Here is an 18,342-nt window from a genome sequence, read left to right as displayed (position 1 = left end):
AATGCTCATACCTTTAGGTCTATACTTATTTTTATTTTCCTTTGGGTGTAATAATATCCACAAGGTGGCGCACAGACATCTTTTGTTGACTGAAGTACTCTATTCTATCAAACGTCCACACCGGCCGTCCATAATAAAATAACCTTGACCAAACGTGGTATACATTGTAGTCAATTTTTTAAAAAACATTGAGGATGCAAATGTGTGATTTGTTATTTATAATTCCAAAAATCTCGACATGTCTAAAATAAGGATTATTTTGTGGGTCGTATAGGGATATATATAATGGATAATAAGGAATAAGCTTTTCGTTCAAATTGTATTCCTAGTTGAAATATTTTCATGGTGTTGCATGAGGTTCTACATACAGGCAGGGTGGGGTAATCGTGAAGAGGTGACATTCGTCTGACCAGCTTTGGGCCCGCCCCCTTGCGTCTGACGTCGCTGACGTCGGACGGGACTGTTTGTTCTGGATTTGGGGCGAGGAAGATCTGCGCGCGCTGACAACCGACATAGGAAGGTAAAAAACGCAGTTTGAACCTTTACTAATGTGACATTGACACGTCAAGCGCCGGCATAGAATCCAACAATTTCAGTAAAACGCTGACATCTGTCATTGCTGGCGTATTCCCCGCGCTGTCAGAGCTCGCAGTGACAAGCGGAGCATGGGCTGTCTTCGCAGGCCTTGCACCGGTGCGGGCGCACGAGATGAATCTGCTATCTTAAGTTTGTGCACTTTGTTTCTCGGCACGTACAGTATGTGGCTTTTTTAGCGTTGTTTGGGTCACGTTGAGGTCATTTTCACGACACTGACTGTCCCTGGTTGTCAGTGTGCGCGTAACCTGCAGGACAGTATGATGCTAACCAGTTAGCTTCTAGGCTGTTTGTTTGTAGCCCCGTAGGCCGTATTCGTGACATAACGTACGATCAACTTGAAGCGTAGTTTACGCATGGTGGCGCAGAGGCGCTTGTAAAATGTGGCGTATAATCTTTCGGGAATCTTAAATCCGTCAAAGTTGTATTCTGAAAGGCAGTTTACGTGCCGAGCTGTCAACTGGTGACCGCCGTCATGGCGACATTCTTACAGGGAAGGTTAAGGAATAACAAATTAGCACTTTTAGGATATTCTATTATACATCGTCTCATGATGAATATGAGTTAGAATTTATTCGTATTTTATAATAACGCCCACAGATATTGTGACGGTGTATAATCACTGTTTAATTGTGTTAAGTGGTTGTCTGAGCTGTCTTACCTGGACCCCAGAAATTGAATTAATGTGCTAGACACTGGTAGCAAAGATATGAAGCTATTTCGTCTTTTAAGACTATCAGGAGTGTTCAATAGTCTCTTCGAAGAACACGGCAGATCTGACCTTAACGTTATTTCTGTCTGCGCTCCTTCGACATGTGGTACGGTAATAGCGGTGTGCGGGAATGTGATGGTGCGTAGTGAAATGTGCTGAACCTGAAGTCAACATCTGACCGAAAGGCCTGATAAAAAAAAAAAATTCCTTTCTTATTTATGGAATGTTATGTAACTTTAGACGAATCGTGGATCGATATACATATGTGTGCACTTTTAAATAGTTTGTCACAATTGTCAGATCCACAATAAAACAAAAGTCCAAAGTGTCCACACGCATACTTAACGTCCAGGTAAGGGTCAACACATCCGAGCTCAACTATGAATGTGCCCCCTAAACCTTTCGAAATGATGTCAAGGCTTTAACAGAAAAAAAGGAGAAGATTCCACTTTTTGTTTCCGAACACTATTTCATTACACATCTTACTGAGCAGTTGAGCATGTCGATATCGAAAGTAGTTCACATTGGTACTATTGCACCACAACTTTGTTTCAGAATATTCCAATATTGCCTCTCAATTCTCCAATAGGTTTTGTTTGTCACACAGGTTCACACAAATAAGGTGTATGGATAAATGCGAAGTGTCTCATTTATGCACAGATATAACGCATGTTTAACAGGGACGATAAGTCCCCCATTCACACACACACACAACCTATATTTCGGACTCCTTTTTTCTATCTCTCTCAGGTCACCAGTCCCAGTACCAGTGTGCTATGCTGTCCTTGCACCTCACACAAACCCTTAACTTGTAGAAGACCCAGGCTTTTATATAGACCAGTAATTCTGGCAAAGTCTGGTCCCTCCTCCCAGCATCCTTCCTGTAGATGGCTCTTCTTGTAGACCAGAGAAATGATCCCGCAGTATAACTAGACCATTAGTTGGTTTGATTTCACGAAAGTTCACGAAATGCCCTCTTAAGTTCTATACGAGCCATGCGGATGAAACTAACGGTGTTGGTGATCTCGTCCTGTAGAAAGTGCAGTGAGTGTTGACTTACAGAGTAACCCTAGTAAAGAGGGGCAGCGACTGTCTAGTGGTGGTGACGGATGCTAATGATGACCATCCTTCCCCCAGAGAGTCGAGTCAGGAGCGTCATGGCCTGAGGCGGCGCCCCCGCTGCCGCGCCTGCCCCCGCCAGGTCCAATCAGCCCCGACTCGTCTGCAAACCCCTCCCCCCCTCCCCCACCCACCCCACCCCAAACCACCATCACCATGGGAGACGGACTGGAGGCGGGCAGGAGCCAGACTCCTCCCACAGCGCCGCCTCCTCTCTCCTGCAACCCCCCGGCTCCCGAAACATGGAACCCCTCCCGACCCAGGCGGCAGACCAATCAGCTACAGGTACGGAGAGACAATCTGTTATGCGGGTCGTTTTGCTCATGATTCGCTGCCTGTCGTATGACGGCTGGGATTTTGACTCTTGATGTTTTGTACACAGTACCTGTTGAAAGGGGTGTTGAAGGCTTTATGGAAACACCACTTCGCATGGCCCTTCCAAGCTCCCGTAGACGCCATCAAACTCAACCTGCCCGTAAGTAGTTTGACTGAGTGCTACTTGTCCATTCGGTGGAATCAGGCTTTTTAGTTGAAATGTCTGCATGGCTCCAAAATGAGGGGCCAGAATCCTAATGAACCCAGGAAATTCTGCCAATCTGCCATCACTACCGTGAGCATTTCCTCGGCCCAACTAGCTGGAGCCCCTCAACATTTTTTCTTCCATATTTTGCGCTCTTGTGGTTAAACAGACCCGGAGAACCCGGTAATAGACGGGGCCCGACCCAGACCCCATAGAGCATAATTACAATGTGGACCCTCACCCATACGGGGCCCAGGTCGGGTTTGGGATCCTAGGGTTCATGGAGGCTTGTGAAACACCTCTACTAACTGGTACATGCACTAACTGCACCCTCCATTTCCTCCCTGGTTCTAGGACTACTATAAGATCATCAAGACCCCCATGGATATGGGCACTATCAAGAAACGTTTGGAAAATAGCTACTACTGGAACGCCCATGAGTGCATACACGACTTCAATACCATGTTCACCAACTGCTACATTTACAATAAGGTAAACCCACGTACACACACATGCTGCAGGATGGGCCTCTGTTCTCCAAATGTGTATACCTTTCTATTCTGATGGAGGCTGATTATTATTATTGTATGTTATTACATGGCTTCTGGTTGAATACTACATTTTGGTAGAACGCTGGTAGATTAAGGCATTCATATTTCTGAATGGCAGACTGTAAATATCAGGCTGTTGCTATGAACGCAGTCAGTAGCCACGTTATAAGCGGGATAATGTGCATGTTCAGTGTCAGTCGTCGTCTGGTAAACACAACCCGCCTTTCATTTGAAGGACGAAACAGCTATTGCATTCAAATTGACGGTGCACGATAATGAGGAATTACAATTGTCTTTGAATGCTTGCATCATGGGATCGCACTTGAGATAGAAAAAACCAACTTGTTCTATTGTGTGTGTGCGTGTGCCTGTGCGTGTGCGCAGCCTGGCGACGACATTGTGTTGATGGCGGAGTCTCTGGAGAAGGCGTTCCTCAATAAGATCTCTGAGATGCCCCAGGAGGAGACGGAGATTGCCGTGGTTTCCAAAGGACGGCGCGGCAGTAGCCGGCGGGAGCCAGGTAAAACCAGAAGTGGACCTGGTCCGTTTGGGCCGTCCGTTCCCAAACGGCAGTCCGGCGGTTGGTGGTTAAACATCTGCCGCCGTATCCATCTTTTCTGCGATGTTTCCCAGCAGTCATAACTACTGTTGACATATTAGATAGATTGTTCAGCGACAATCTGAAGCTTTGTAGTTGTATCCTGAGACTGATCGTAGTTCCCTTCTGTTTCGATGAATCTTGATCTCTTTTGCCTCATTCGTTTGCTTCCTTCCCCAGGTTTGACCAGACCAGACTCAGGGCAGGACTCCTCATCCCCCTCCACCACTCCACACACACGAGACTACTCCTCCTCTTCCTCCACGCCCCACACCCGCGCCCCCCCTTTGACCCCCACTCCCCAGGGCCCTCCCAACCTCCCCCTGGCCCTCCCGTCCCACGGCCTGGCGCAGCCCCCTCGGGTGCCCCCTACCCCGCCCTCCCACGCCCCTCAGCTCGGACCCCCCTTCCCCCTGTCAACACTGGACATCCTGGCCCAGGGACTGACCTCGGTCCCTCCTCCAGCCACCGCCCACACCACCGCTCTCTCAGGTCTCCACCCCAACCAGCTTCAGCAGAACCCCGCAGCTCCCATCAAGGTGAGTCCGTGGCTCGAGCTCCGACGGACTCAGAACCTCTGCCTACGTCTCTGAGCATTATGAACGCCCTGCTTAAATTTGCATTCATTCATTTGTTTATTTACCTGGTGTCCCCTCACAGCAGAGGAAGAGTCAAAAGAGAAAAGCCGACACCACCACGCCCACCGCCAACGACCAGCTCAGCGAGTCGTCCCCCGTCTCGTCCGCCGACCCGCGGCCCCGGCGCGAGGTCAGCCGGCCGCCCAAGCAGCCCAAGCGGGAGGCCCTGCAGCCCGACTCCCAGAACCACCTGGGCCTGGTGCTCGGCATCGGGCTGGCGGGCACGGCGAGCCCCAAGAAGCAGGAGCAGCTGCGCTACTGCGCCGGCCTGGTCCGGGACATGCTGTCCAAGAAGCACGGCGAGTACGCCTGGCCCTTCTACAAGCCCGTGGACGCGCGGGCCCTCAGCCTCCACGACTACCACGACATCATCAAGCACCCCATGGACCTCTGCACCGTCAAGGTGTGTGTGTGTGTGTGTGTGTGTGTGTGTGTGTGTGTGTGTGTGTGTGTGTGTGTGTGTGTGTGTGTGTGTGTGTGTGTGTGTGTGTGTGTGTGTGTGTGTGTGTGTGTGTGTGTGTGTGTGTGTGTGTACGCGCGTACGCGTGTTGACGTCTGCCGCCCGTGTCTTCAGAACAAGCTGGAGGCCAGGCAGTACCGAGACGCCCAGGAGTTTGCGGCGGACGTCCGCCTGATGTTCTCCAACTGTTATAAATACAACCCGCCGGATCACGACGTGGTGGCCATGGCACGCAAGTTACAGGTACAGTAACAGCACCGACTCTGCACCTCAACAACCTGTAATAACCCCCCCCCCCTCTCCCGCCCTACCGCCAGACGATGTTTTGAGGCGCGTGTCTTGTTTGTTTGTCTTCTGTTTTCTAAACTCACGGCTCACACACCCAGAACCAGCTCACGGGTTCTCTTTACCATAATGTCCTCGTGACAGGATGTGTTTGAGATGCGCTTCGCCAAAATGCCAGACGAGCCGACGGAGCCCGCGTTGGTGCCGGCCCCCTCGCCGGCCCCCCACCCGGCCCCCCACCCGGCCCACCACCCGGCCCACCACCCGGCCCACCACCCGGTCCACCACCCGGCGCTCCACCCGGCGCTCCACCCCGCCCTCCTCCCCGCCCCCACCTCGCGTCAAGTCCTGCCGGCCACGCTGGCACGCCGGACCTCGAGCTCCTCCGACGCGGAGTCCTCGGCGGGCGATTCGGAGCGCGAGCGGCAGCACCGGCTGGCCGAGCTACAGGAGCAGGTTAGAGCGCCGGTTCCCTTTTGGGCCCGTGAGCCCATAGTGATGTCAGAAAAGGTTTGTGACCCTAACGTGCATCCGCTCTCCACGTACCGCCCATCAACACCAAGGCGGTTGATAGGGGTTAGCTCGTGGGACTAAGAATCTGTCTGTTTGTATTTACTAAGGACCATTCACATTTTACAAAATCCAATATCTATAGTTTATCCGTCAACAATGAAACATGACCCCATATGCATATCTGGCGACATGACCACTAGCTTGAGAACCACTGGGTTAGAAGATGGCAATTGAATGGGGTTTAGGGAGGGAGGAGAAAAAGTGACAATACAGCCTGGCGGGGGGGGGGGGGGGAAGGCCTCAGCCAGGAAATGCGTGGTCACATGACTCCCGCATCCGTGGTAACGGTTATGTTTCAATGTCGTCCCGGCAGCTGAAGGCGGTCCACGAGCAGCTGGCTGCCCTCGCCCAGCCCCAGGTGAGCAAGCCCAGCAAGAAGAAGGAGAGGAAGGAGAAGGAGAAAGAGAAGGAGAAGGAGAAGGAGAAGGAGAAGGAAAAAGAGAAGGAGAAGAAGAAGGAGAAGCACAAGAAGAAGTCCGCACTGGAGGAAATGGTGGAAGTCCCGCCGGCCGCCATCCTCCAACCTTCCAAGAAGAGCAAGGTCTGCAAGGAGCCTGCCGTGGTGGGCAAGAAAGACCGGAAGAAGCCTGGGTAGGACTTTTTTATTATTATATTATTTCACTTTCAGTCCCTTCGTGAAATCAATGTTGAACCTAATTGAGAATGGACTGAGTTTCCTGGACAGTAGTTCTGCCCCGGTTGAGCTGTAGAGCCTCCTTCTATGATACCGTTCCTCTTATACGGAGCTAATCCAAGCCATCTTTCTCCGCCGCAGTAAGAAAGATGAGGTTAAGAACAGTCGTCTCGGGGTGCCCCCCCTGGCCGGCCCGACGCCTCTCGTCCCCTCTGCGTCTCTCGAGGCAGAAGACGACATCGGTGTGTACGCATGCTTTCACATGATGTCGACTGCTGTGTGTGTCAGGTCGCTTTATGCTCAAGACCATGGCTCTAGACCCCCCCCCCCCCCCCCCCCCCATAGGACGCACACGATCCTGATTAACATTTGACAACAAAACGACACATTGTGGCTCTGGTAAGCCTTCGGACCCGTTTTGAGGAACACTGCTTCTCGGCTACCCTCAGCATTTCTTGCCCCTTCCTGCATTGAGAACTTCTGCTGACCTCCTTCGTCTTCTCTGGACTCTGCTTCCTCCGACGTCTGCCCCCTCTGACCTCTGCCCCCTCTGACCTCTCTCCCAGGTGTGTTCGGAGGCGGCTCGGGTGAGCGCTGCAAGCCCATGTCGTACGAGGAGAAGCGCCAGCTGAGCTTGGACATCAACAAACTCCCCGGGGACAAGCTGGGCCGTGTGGTCCACATCATCCAGTCCCGCGAACCCTCGCTGAAGAACTCCAATCCGGACGAGATTGAGATCGACTTTGAAACACTGAAGCCCTCCACGCTGAGGGAGTTGGAAAAATACGTCTCCTGCAGCCTCAGAAAAAAGAAAAGGGCAACAGGTGTGTGTGTGTGTGTGTGTGTGTGTGTGTGTGTGTGTGTGTGTGTGTGTGTGTGTGTGTGTGTGTGTGTGTGTGTGTGTGTGTGTGTGTGTGTGTGTGTGTGTGTGTGTGTGTGTGTGTGTGTGTGTGTGTGTGTGTGTGCTTCAAGCAGCAGGAGTTTTTGGTATTCTTTCTAATAAATTACGACTTCATCATCTCCCCCCACAGCTGAGAAGGCCTTGGAGGTCTCGAAGGCGAAGACTGGCTCTTCCTCATCGGCCAGCAGCGACTCCTCGGAGGACAGTGAAGACTCTGAACATGGTGACAAGACCCCCGGCCACACCCCACCCCACCCCACGTCTCAGTCTGGACCTCGTCTTACCTCCTCCTCCATCCTTTCTCCCCTACCAGGGCTGGTTCCCAAGCAGCAGCAGAAGCAGAAGAAGGCGGTGTTCACCAAGGATACCAAAAGGCCTCACCACCCTTCCTTTAACAGCGTGGGTGGGCCCCCAGTGCCCCCCCATCAGCCCCAGGTGGTCCAGTCCAAACCCCTGTTCTCCGCCCCTCCGGCCCTGCCCCTGCCCGTCCCTGCCCCCTCTTTGGACTCGTCGCAGCTGTTGGGGTCCGGGTTCGATCCCCTGGCACACTTTCTGAACCCTCACCTGGCCCAGTCCAAGCCGGAGCCCACCCCCACGGTTTCCACGGCAGGCGGCCCCGCACCCCCCGGGCCCCTCAACAAACAGGCTCACGCTGCCCCGCCCCCGGCAGAGACACACCCCTTCCTCAACCAACACACCATCCTACCTTCACCAGGTACGTTCCATTTGAATTCAACAGGATTTTGAAAACCTTTTGAGTGGGGCCAAAATTGTATCACTGTTTGTTGTATATTGATCGATATCGATAATTATCATAATATATGTGTTAAATAATAATAATTCTTAATATACCGTTTTCACGTTATTCTCCTTATACCCCAAAGAAACCAGATCGTTAATTATAGTTATAAAACATTTTTTATTATCAGAACGATTAGGTGACAAACATTCAACCAAACCAATATGGCTTTGTTAAACACAGATTAAATAAAATGACATATATGTTAACAAGTGCTGTGATTCCCAACCTATCAAAAGCCTTGTTTCAAACTTCTCAAGCATTTCAGAGGTAGAATACTCAACAGTGATTAAATTAAATAAATAAATGTGTGAACAACTGCTAGAGAGAGAGTAGAGCTGAGGGAGGGATGTTGGGGGAAATATTTCCGCCCAGGCAGTGCCTCCTTAGCATCCATGACTCTCATTAGCTTCTTGAAGCCCTGTTTTTCACCTGCTTGTAGGCATCATATTTTTAACGATACAGAAATGAATTGCGCTGGTTACAGAAATTTCTTTGCGTCGCTTAGATTTATTTTCGTGTGAGATTTATTAGATTTATTTTTTAGATTTATTTTCCAACAAAAATGTTGGTGGTCAAACCTGGGAAGTGTGACTAGCAACAGGGCTGGGCTGTTGGCTACACCTCTTCAGATGGTGGCTGTGGTTCCCGTTTCGGCTGAGAACATATCTTGTACCATAATGCTATTCTGTGCCTGGTCAGACTTGAAGTAGCCCAACCATTTCCAAATAACTGAAATGGTTTGACCTTTCTGAGGTCCAATTTCTCTAATTAACCATACTGAGTAGGAGGACGCTACTCGTAGTTCGCCTCTCCACACAGGTGGTCCTGGTGAGTGGGCTGGGCCAGAAACACGCTCCAGTTTATTGATTGATTTTGTCGCCGTCAATCGGAACACGGTCTACCCTCTCGGCTCCCCGTGTCTTGATGTGCCGGGTCCCAACAGTAAACGAGATGTTCCTTCCTCTCCGCAGCGCTCCACAACGCTCTTCCACAGCAGCCGTCGCGGCCTAGCCACCGCGCCGCGCCCCTCCCCCCCAAGAGCGCCCAGCAGCCCCCCGCCCCCGCCCCTATCATGCCCGCCAGCGCCGCCGCTCCCCTGCCCTCCTCCTCCTCCTCCTCCTCCTCCACACCCTCGTTGCCCCTCGCCCTGCCCGAGCGGGTGCCCCCGCCACCGCCGCACCTCCCCTCCCCCACCACGCACACCATTCTGGGCACGCTGTCGGCACAGCCCCCGCAGGCGCTGCTGGAGGACGACGAGGAGCCCGCGCCCGCCGGCCCCGCCAGCCCGCCCCCCTCGCTGCCCCTCAGCCAGATGCACGTGTACCTGCAGTCGCTGCAGCCGCGGGCCCCCGCCCCGGGCCCCGCCCAGCCCCTCCACGGCCACGCCCACACGCCCGCGCAGGCCCCCCCGCACGCCACGCAGCCCGCCCACGCGCAGGCCGTCACGGCGGCGGCCCAGCGGAACGGCGCCGGCCCCGGCCTCCTGCCGCAGTCGTTCATGACCGCGGCCGGGCCCAAGGCCGCGGCGCTGCAGCAGAAACTGCAGCAGATGCAGCAGCACCAGCGGCCGCAGTCGCCCTGCATTAAGACGGAGCCTTACGCAACAGGTGGGTTGATGTGACACACACACACACACACACACACACACACACACACACACACACACACACACACACACACACACACACACACACACACACACACACACACACACACACCGTACGTGTGTGTGTTTTGAGACTTGATGACGGTGCGTGTGTGTGCGCAGGGTCCCTGAGGGAGAGTCCGCCGTCTCTGAGGCTCCATTCTCCCCACATGACTCCCCAGTTCCATCCGGCGGGACAGCACTCGCCTGCGCAGACCAAGAAACACGTAGGCCCTTCCTCCCTCGTGTCCCGTGCATCCACTTTAAAATACAATACGGAATAATGCATGCTAAGCTTGTGTGTGTGTGTGTTCAGGAGCAGAGGTCCAATCTGGTGGGGGGGGTGAAGGAGGAGAAGCTGTCCCATTCTCCCGTCCTGCCGCCGTCGCCCTTCAGCCCCGCCCTGCGTCCGGACGCACACAAGAGCCTGGACGGCAGACCTCCTCACAGTGAGTCGGCTCCTCCTCACCCCAGCCGCAGCCTTTTCATGTGTCATTGTGTGCTCGAGCTGTGGACGAGCTCAAATCCATCTCAAATACTGCCATCAGTGGTAAACTGCTTTATCAACTTGCACCAATGAGTTTTCTTCAGTAGATTATTTCCCTAACAAAACAGGAAACAAGCCATAACTCTGCCCTTTTTGGTGGTTATTAGCAGGATTATTAGCAAAAGACTAATTTTCTGAGCATTTTACTGCAAAACAATCGGATATCTTCAATGTCCTGCTTTGCCAAATGTGTGCATACACTGGAGAGCTTTCAATCTTCTTCATCTTTTACGAGCTTATTTGGACAGTCCTCTTGTCGCCGTGCGCTCCACTGCCATATGTGGCGTGCAGACAGAACTACACCTTGGTGTCTAATGACCTATTTCGGTTGTGCTATGCACATTACGATCAACATTTCCTACAAGAAACCAAACATTTGTGAAGAAAGTATAACGAGTTTAAAAATCTACTTGAGTGGCAAGACCATAAAAATGATGCTGTTTAATTAGTTATCTGATTTCAAATATATGAAGATAACTATACAAAAAATCACAAATTGTCTGCCCTCTCCTGATGTTTTTTGCAGTGGTATCAGTTCAGTATCGAGATATTTAGTCAGGTATCGTATCGAAGTAATCATTTTGGTATCGTGAAAACACTAGTGCGATTGGTCTTTATGATTGTTTAAGGTGGTTCTCTAACCGGCAAGGCGTGTCATCCCCTCCCATAGACGTGAAGTCATTGGACGGCTCCCGCCCAGGGTCCCGCCTCCCGCACTCCCCGGCCCCGCCCACCTCGCAGCATGAGGTCAAAGTCAAGCTGGAATCTAAAACACAGAGCGCTCCCAAGAAGGCACAGGTATGTGTTTAAATTTGCATATTTGCAAATATAAAGATGTGCATAGTCTTTACACATCTTGGTAGTGTGCGTCTGAGCACAATTTATTGTTCCCCTTTATGTAATTACAGTTCTTATTGTTATGGACATTTATTTTGTATGCCTTCCTTTTTATTCTCACTTTCTCTCCCTCTCTTTTCTCTTTCTCTGTCTCACTCTCTCTCGGCCTTTCTTTCTCTGTGTGTCTCTCACTCTGCTTCTGTCTCTCTGCCTCTGTCTCTCGGTCTCTCTATCTCTCTGTGTGTCTCTCTGTCTCTCTGTCTCTCCGCCTCTGTCTCTGCCTCTGTCTCTGTTATTGTCTCTCTCTGTTTCTCTCTTATCTGCCTCTCTCTTACTCTGTCTCTCTGTCGTTGTCTCTCGGCCTCTCTCTCTCTCTCTGTGTGTCTCTCTCGGTCTCTGCCACGCTGCCTCTGTCTCTCTGTCGTTGTCTCTCTCTCTCTCTGTGTGTCTCTCTCGGTCTCTGTCTCTCTGCCTCTGTCCCTCTGTCGTTGTCTCTCGGCCTCTCTCTCGTTCTGTGTCTCTCTCGGTCTCTGCCACGCTGCCTCTGTCTCTGTCGTTGTCTCTCTCTCTCTCTCTCTCTCTGTGTGTCTCTCTCGGTCTCTGCCACTCTGCCTCTGTCTCTCTTTTTCGTTGTCTCTCGGTCTCTCTCTCTCTCTGTGTATCTCTCTCGCTCTCTGTCTCTCTGCCTCTGTCCTCTGTCGTTGTCTCTCGGCCTCTCTCTCGCCTCTCTCTCGGCCTCTCTCTCCTCTCTCTCTCTCTCTCTCTCTCTCTCTCTCTCTCCTCTCTCTCTCTCTCTCCTCTCTCTCCTCTCTCTCTCTCTCTCTCTCTCCTCTCTCTCTCTCTCTCTCTCTCTCTCTCTCTCTCTCTCTCTCTCTCTCTCTCTCTCTGTGTGTGTCTCTCTCGGCCTCTCTCTCTCTCTCTCTCTGTGTGTGTCTCTCTCGGCCTCTCTCTCTCTGTGTGTGTGTGTCTCTCGGCCTCTCTCTCTCTGTGTGTGTGTGTCTCTCTCTCTCTCTCTCTCTCTCTCTCTCTCGGCCTCTCTGCCTCTCTGCCTCTCGGCCTCTCTCTCTCTCTCTCTCTCTCTCTCTCTCTCTCTCTCTCTCGGCCTCTCTGCCTCTCTCTCGGCCTCTCTCTCGCCTCTCTCTCTCTGTCTGTGTGGCTCTCTCGGCCTCTCTCTCTCTCTCTCTCTCTCTCTCTCTCTCTCTCTCTCTCTCTCTCTCTCTCTCTCTCTCTGTCCCTCTGCCTTTCTCTGTGTGAATCCCAGGACACCAAGCTGAAGAACATGGGCTCGTGGCCAGCCTGATCCAGCGGCCCCAGTCCAGCCACCTCCACCTCCTCCTTCCGCTCCTCCAGCGACAGCTTCGAGCAGTTCCGCCGTGTGGCGCTGGAGAAGGAGGAGCGGGAGAGGCAGCTGAAGGCGCAGGCTGAGCAGGCGCGCAGGGAGCAGGAGAAGCTGCGGTAAGAGCGGCGGGGGGAGTCCAGCGGTCTCAGGGCGCTCTCGCCCCTCGTAGCTTAGGGTGGATTTGGTTTTGGATAAGCAGCTGATTTGTCATGATGTTGCACTTTGACCCTGATTTGTTTTGTGCCACACTGTGGTACTTAAAGCGATATCAATGTAAACAATAAGGGAGCCTTGGCTAAATCGGATTGGTCCAAGAGTTGGTAGAAACCAGCCGTGGTCCTGCGTCTAGCTTGGTGAGTATGGTTTAAAGGTGCAGCTTGTAGAGTCTAGTGGAGGGTATATCATATTCTATTCAAGTATGTTTTAGTTAATGTATAATCTAGTAGTTTCACTGTGAAAAGAGGAAAGGAAGTGAAATCCAAGCTTTTTCATTTATGACTCCAACTAACAAAAGTTGATGACTGTTATTTGTGCTGCAGTGCTCTGCCTGCACAAGCCCGAGCAGGCTGCAGTTCACTTAGCGGCCAAAGGGGCCAGTAATGAGAAGGAATTTAGGATTCCTACTCAAAGGTCCTTCGATGCATGTGAAACTGAAGGATGGAGAAGGTGTATCGTTTCATGGGGGATGTGGCTTCACCTGTCACTCCCGCTTCGTCGTCCGCTCACCACCCGTCCCCTCCCTCAGCAGCGGTAGCCGTGACGACGAGGACACCGCGGAGCCGGCCCGCCGCTCGAAGGACGACACACACCGCCGGCAGGAGCAACAACCGTCACCGCTCGCCCCCACGCCGCCCGCCTCCACCCCTCCCACCCGCTCTCCGCAGCCCGCCCCCAGCCAGCCCCCGGCCACGCCCCCGGCCCCGCCCTCGGCTGCCGCGCAGACCGCCCTCGACCAGCAGAGGGAGATGGCGCGGCGCCGGGAGCAGGAGCGGCGCAGGCGCGAAGCGGTGAGCGTCGACACACGACGGCCTCTTACGCACGCCGGTGGTCGGTCGGGGCTGGAAACGGTCCACGTGATTAATGTGGACCGTTAACGTAGATTAGTGTAGATTAATGTCAGCAGTCCCGACCATTGGTTTATCGCCTTGTGAGGAACCCCCTGGGCTCACCGGATCCCTCCACATGCATTCCCCGGCCGTAGGCCCACAATGGATACCCTCAACAACTAGGAAAACTCGCATGGAACACGTATGAACCACGAATACCACCCTAAAGATGTTAATCTCAGGGCAAAGAATATCAGCAGAGCAAGGAATTATAATTCTAAATATTTGTTTCTTAGAAGTAGTAGTTTATTACTTACTGACGGAAGTAAGTTCATTCAAAGTTCAGTTTTGTCTGTTTCTTCCAAATAGACCATGGGCCCTCTATGTTGGCCTCCGTGTTACTATCCATTGTGTGACACTATCTCCCATTGTCTGTCCTCTCCCATTATGTTTCCTCTCCCATTATCTGTGTTTAATTCATCACCACCAACAGTAAATCAAAACACAGCGGGCGGGGCTCTGGGGATACCTTCCAGTTATTAACATACAAAAAGGGGCAACCCCAGATATTCTATTTGGTGACCCTTATACAAAATAAGGCGGATCAAACTGACGACACCCCTCTAGGGTTCAACAGATGGTGGGGTGTGCTGCATGGGTAAATGGCACCCACACAGGTTGCTCTGTGGGGGATCTGTTGTTGGTCTGTGAGACAAAAGAAAGGCCATTTGGTGATGATAACAACCGCTCACTCGCTCGTTTGCTCGATCCCTTAAGAGCAGTAGGGGGTTAGAGACAGGTCTGGCAAGGAGGAGGAGGACAAGATGAAGGCAAGACCACATCAATTGTTTGATCAACTCCTTAAGAGTAGTGAGGGTAAGTGACAGATGTTTGGCAGGAAAGGGTAGAAAACCAGGATGTAGACAAGACAGTTTTACTGTCTGATCAACTAACACCGGGGATCCGAGACAGAGTTCTGGCAGGGCGGGAGAGAAAAAGAAAAGCGAGGGGAGACCACATTAAGGCCCAATCCCATTTCTACCCCTTACCCCTTCCCCTTACCCCTCCCCCTTGTTTTGAAGGGGTAAGGGGAAGGGGTAGAAATGGGATTGGGCCTAACTGTTTAGCGATTAATACATTCTTCTTCATTCCTCCGTTTGAGACTTCTAAGTCTCATCAATTGTAGTATTCACTGTTACATGAATTACTTCTGAGGTACTTCTTCATGCCTTTTAATGCAGGTGAAACGTGAGTGATGGAGAATTGTATAATTGTGTGTTGTTTCCATGTCTGTAAATGCATTTCATGAATATCAATAGCCCCCTCCGCCCCCACCAAACTCTTCAGGCTTGATCGATAACAACAGAGACCATAACCAAAAAAACGTTTTCAAAGACTACTCCTCTTTGCGAGAGGCCAGGGTAGAGGTTATGCAGGCTACAGCTGTCCCTTAAACCACTCCAGTGACATCATCTTGTTGTTTTTCTTCCAGATGGCCGACACCATTGACATCAACTTCCAGAGCGAACTCATGGCCATTTTTGAAGAGAACCTGTTCTGAGGGCGAAGGCGCGCCGGACACTGGTGGCTTTTTTTTTTTCTCAGTTCCTGGCGGAAAACATGCAAATAGACTCTTACTTCTACTACATATGCTCTATCGCTGCTCACCTGTGCACACGCACACACACACACACACGCACACGCACACACACGATGGAGGCGGCCCCTTTCTCTCTCAGTAGGGGGGATGACTAGCCATGCGTCCTATATACGGGGGGCCGTGAAGCTATAAAGCCCACCACACTGAGGGCTGCCAGATGCGTTTGTCTGGCTTGTGTACCCGGTTTATTTTCGGGTTGTGCGCTTCCAGATACGTCGACGATGAGGACAGACGTGCACGGGAACCCTCCCGCCCCCTTGCGATCTAAGTGGGCGGGAGGGTTCCCCGGGGGGGGGGGGGGGGGGGGGGGCTGACCAAACAGATGAACAACACTTAAATCGGGCAGATAGCTATGTTCTGTCTCTTTCCTTTTCTAATCTTTGTCCCTTTTATTTTTTTTCCCTTTCTAATTTTTATTTTACCCAGCTTTGGGTTTTATGGTGTGGGGTCAGGGACGTTCTGGTTAAAGGGTTCCACCTGGAGAGGGTCCGGTTAAAGGGGTCCACCAGGGAGAGTCCACCAGGGAGGGTCCGGTTAAAGGGGTCCACCTGGGAGAGTCCACCAGGGAGGGTCTGGTTAAAGGGGTCCACCTGGGAGAGTCCACCAGGGAGGGTCTGGTTAAAGGGGTCCACCTGGGAGAGTCCACCTGGGAGGGTCACATTAAAGGGGTCCGCCTCGGAGGTCTCAGTAAGTGTCCTCTCATAACATCATGAGAACCGACCCCATCCCCCCCCCATGAACATCACCTTGGCAAAGAGGCTTTCCTCCTCTCCCTCCCTCTTCCTCTGCCTCTGAAAGCCCCTCCCATCAGTGGCGAAGGTTATCGGAGGATGGCCAGGGGAAGGGGAGAGAACGGGGTGGGTTTAAAAAGGTGTGAGAATGTGTCCTTTGCCTTAGAGCTTCGGCCTGTAAACTAAAAAGAATTTCCCCCAGACAACTATACATTATAAATATATATATAAATAGATACATGAATATATATTATATACAACAAAAAAAGATCAGTTCAAAAAAAATATATAGAAAAAAAGAAAAGGAGGAACACCAGAAGAATTAGATTTGTTGTGAGCTAAGCTTGTCTGTGCTCATCTCGGAGCTTTGGTTTTGGTTTTTTTCTAGAATTTACTGTAAAGATCATTTGTATGGTTCTACCGAAAGGATTGTTTTTATCTTACACTCGTTCTCTTGTATGCTTTCCGTCTTTTTCTCAACTTTATGCCAAAACCAATCTATTGAGTGCTGAAAAAGTGTATTCAAAATGTGTGTTACACATAAAATTCATCCTCTTTTAACTTTATATTAAAGACAATTTAAGGTTTTTGTTCTATTTAATTTGACCTCATCCCTGTTTAAAATCATATGCCTTTTTAATGGGGGCGCCATTGTTCAGTCAAGAAAACAAACTACTGCACTTAGCTGTCTACTTAACTTCTGTTCTTTTCTTCTTAGAATATTTTAGCTTCACCGTATTTAAGTTGCGTTTTTTTAATAAGATTGTATGTTTCTGAGTCACATCTTCATCACCACTACCACCACAGCAACCATGGTCGTAAGAGACTTCTTGAACTGTTTTCATCCCTCATTCATGTTCGTTTTTTTATTTTGTGTGTGTGCACGTGTGTGTGCGTGTTTTATGTCCATGCTATCAGTCAAGGATTTCTGTGTGCCATGTGTTTTTGGAAGGGAGGGGATTTTATCCCATGTTATTTTGGTTGGCCCAGACATCCATCAGTTTATTTGGTTATTTTGTTCTCATTCTTTCATTCATTTTTTTTCCCGTTTCCGATATTTGATTGTTTTGAGTCGCCCCTCCCTTTGTAAATGCTTTTTGATTTTTGTTTCTTCTTTGAACAACATGTGGTATGTTAGTGTGGGAGGTATTGAGGTCAATAGATTTATTCTGTTTTGATTATGGAGTAAAACATCTTTTTTTAAGAAAAGTATTAAAATAATATTTAAAAATTACTTGTATTTCCCTTTGTTGTTGTGGCTTTGGTAGATTAAATTCACACTATCAAAGCTACTTTCAAAATGATTCATAAATGATAACATGAAGGCATACAAACCCTATTTATTCATAGTCAAAGATTTGTGACTGAATTTAATTCTAATATAAATATACACAATCGCAATTACAAAGAAAGTTAGAAGTTAAAAGACTGACATTCCATTGCCTATGTTTTATGTTTACATAATTATACATCCTATCTTACACATGTGATCTGGCTTGTAAAAATACTGATTCATCATGATGAAAGTTTTACTTTAAGCCTGGAGAGGGAGCCGATGAGCTGATAAATGTATTATCACGAAATTAGCAAACGGGACCTCAATATAGGTACCGTGATTCTTTTGCTGCTATTTTTAATCAGAGTATCCCACACTTTTTGAATAATATAATATTTTAAAAGATAGTTGGGTGGAACAGAGTATACTGACATCTGCTTCTTTAGAAGGGTTCAAACCTTTCCCACAGCTATTTGGCGGACCACAACACAAACATCACTGTATTTGACTGTCAAATAAGATGAATTGCCATTGTGGTTTTGCATGTCGCATTAGCTTTATAATTGAGTGAAGTCAAGAAAAGGCCCTCAAACATGATGCAGGAGGCAGCAGTTCTCACGAAAGTATAACTTAATTCTATAACTCTTTACTTTATTACCAGTTTAATCTGCTTTTTACAAAGTCACCTTGCATCCAAAGTTAACTCCCTTCCTTATTCAGATCGAAAGGTGTTATGTTTGTATCACCACTGATAACCTATTGTGGTTTTACCTTTTGCCTCCTTATAACAAACATAAACCAGTGAGAACCCCTTTTTGGTCCGTGTTCCTTTGTATCCTAGTGCCTTGGCTAGTGCCCATTGTGACTATGACAC

The 18,342-nt window shown here is 50.2% G+C and overlaps 1 protein-coding gene across 1 annotated transcript; it reads left to right on the top strand.

Moving 5' to 3' along the window:
- The first annotated feature begins 410 nt into the window (after positions 1 to 410).
- LOC132453473 (bromodomain-containing protein 4-like) lies at positions 411 to 17,426 on the top strand. The gene is made up of 21 exons (XM_060046331.1): positions 411 to 520; positions 2,444 to 2,710; positions 2,808 to 2,900; positions 3,300 to 3,437; positions 3,881 to 4,016; positions 4,275 to 4,633; positions 4,755 to 5,135; positions 5,307 to 5,435; positions 5,622 to 5,987; positions 6,364 to 6,641; positions 6,826 to 6,926; positions 7,251 to 7,508; positions 7,716 to 7,808; positions 7,899 to 8,300; positions 9,359 to 9,990; positions 10,155 to 10,259; positions 10,349 to 10,481; positions 11,250 to 11,377; positions 12,678 to 12,871; positions 13,501 to 13,762; positions 15,294 to 17,426. Exons 2-19 carry the CDS (start codon positions 2,582 to 2,584, stop codon positions 12,714 to 12,716), a joined length of 3,900 nt encoding a protein of 1,299 aa, XP_059902314.1. The 5' UTR covers positions 411 to 520; positions 2,444 to 2,581; the 3' UTR covers positions 12,717 to 12,871; positions 13,501 to 13,762; positions 15,294 to 17,426.
- Positions 17,427 to 18,342: the final 916 nt, after the last annotated feature.

The sequence above is a fragment of the Gadus macrocephalus genome, chromosome 3, assembly GCF_031168955.1.
Source record: "Gadus macrocephalus chromosome 3, ASM3116895v1".
In the NCBI taxonomy this organism is placed as follows: domain Eukaryota; kingdom Metazoa; phylum Chordata; class Actinopteri; order Gadiformes; family Gadidae; genus Gadus; species Gadus macrocephalus.
This window is presented reverse-complemented; position numbering and strand designations above follow the sequence as displayed.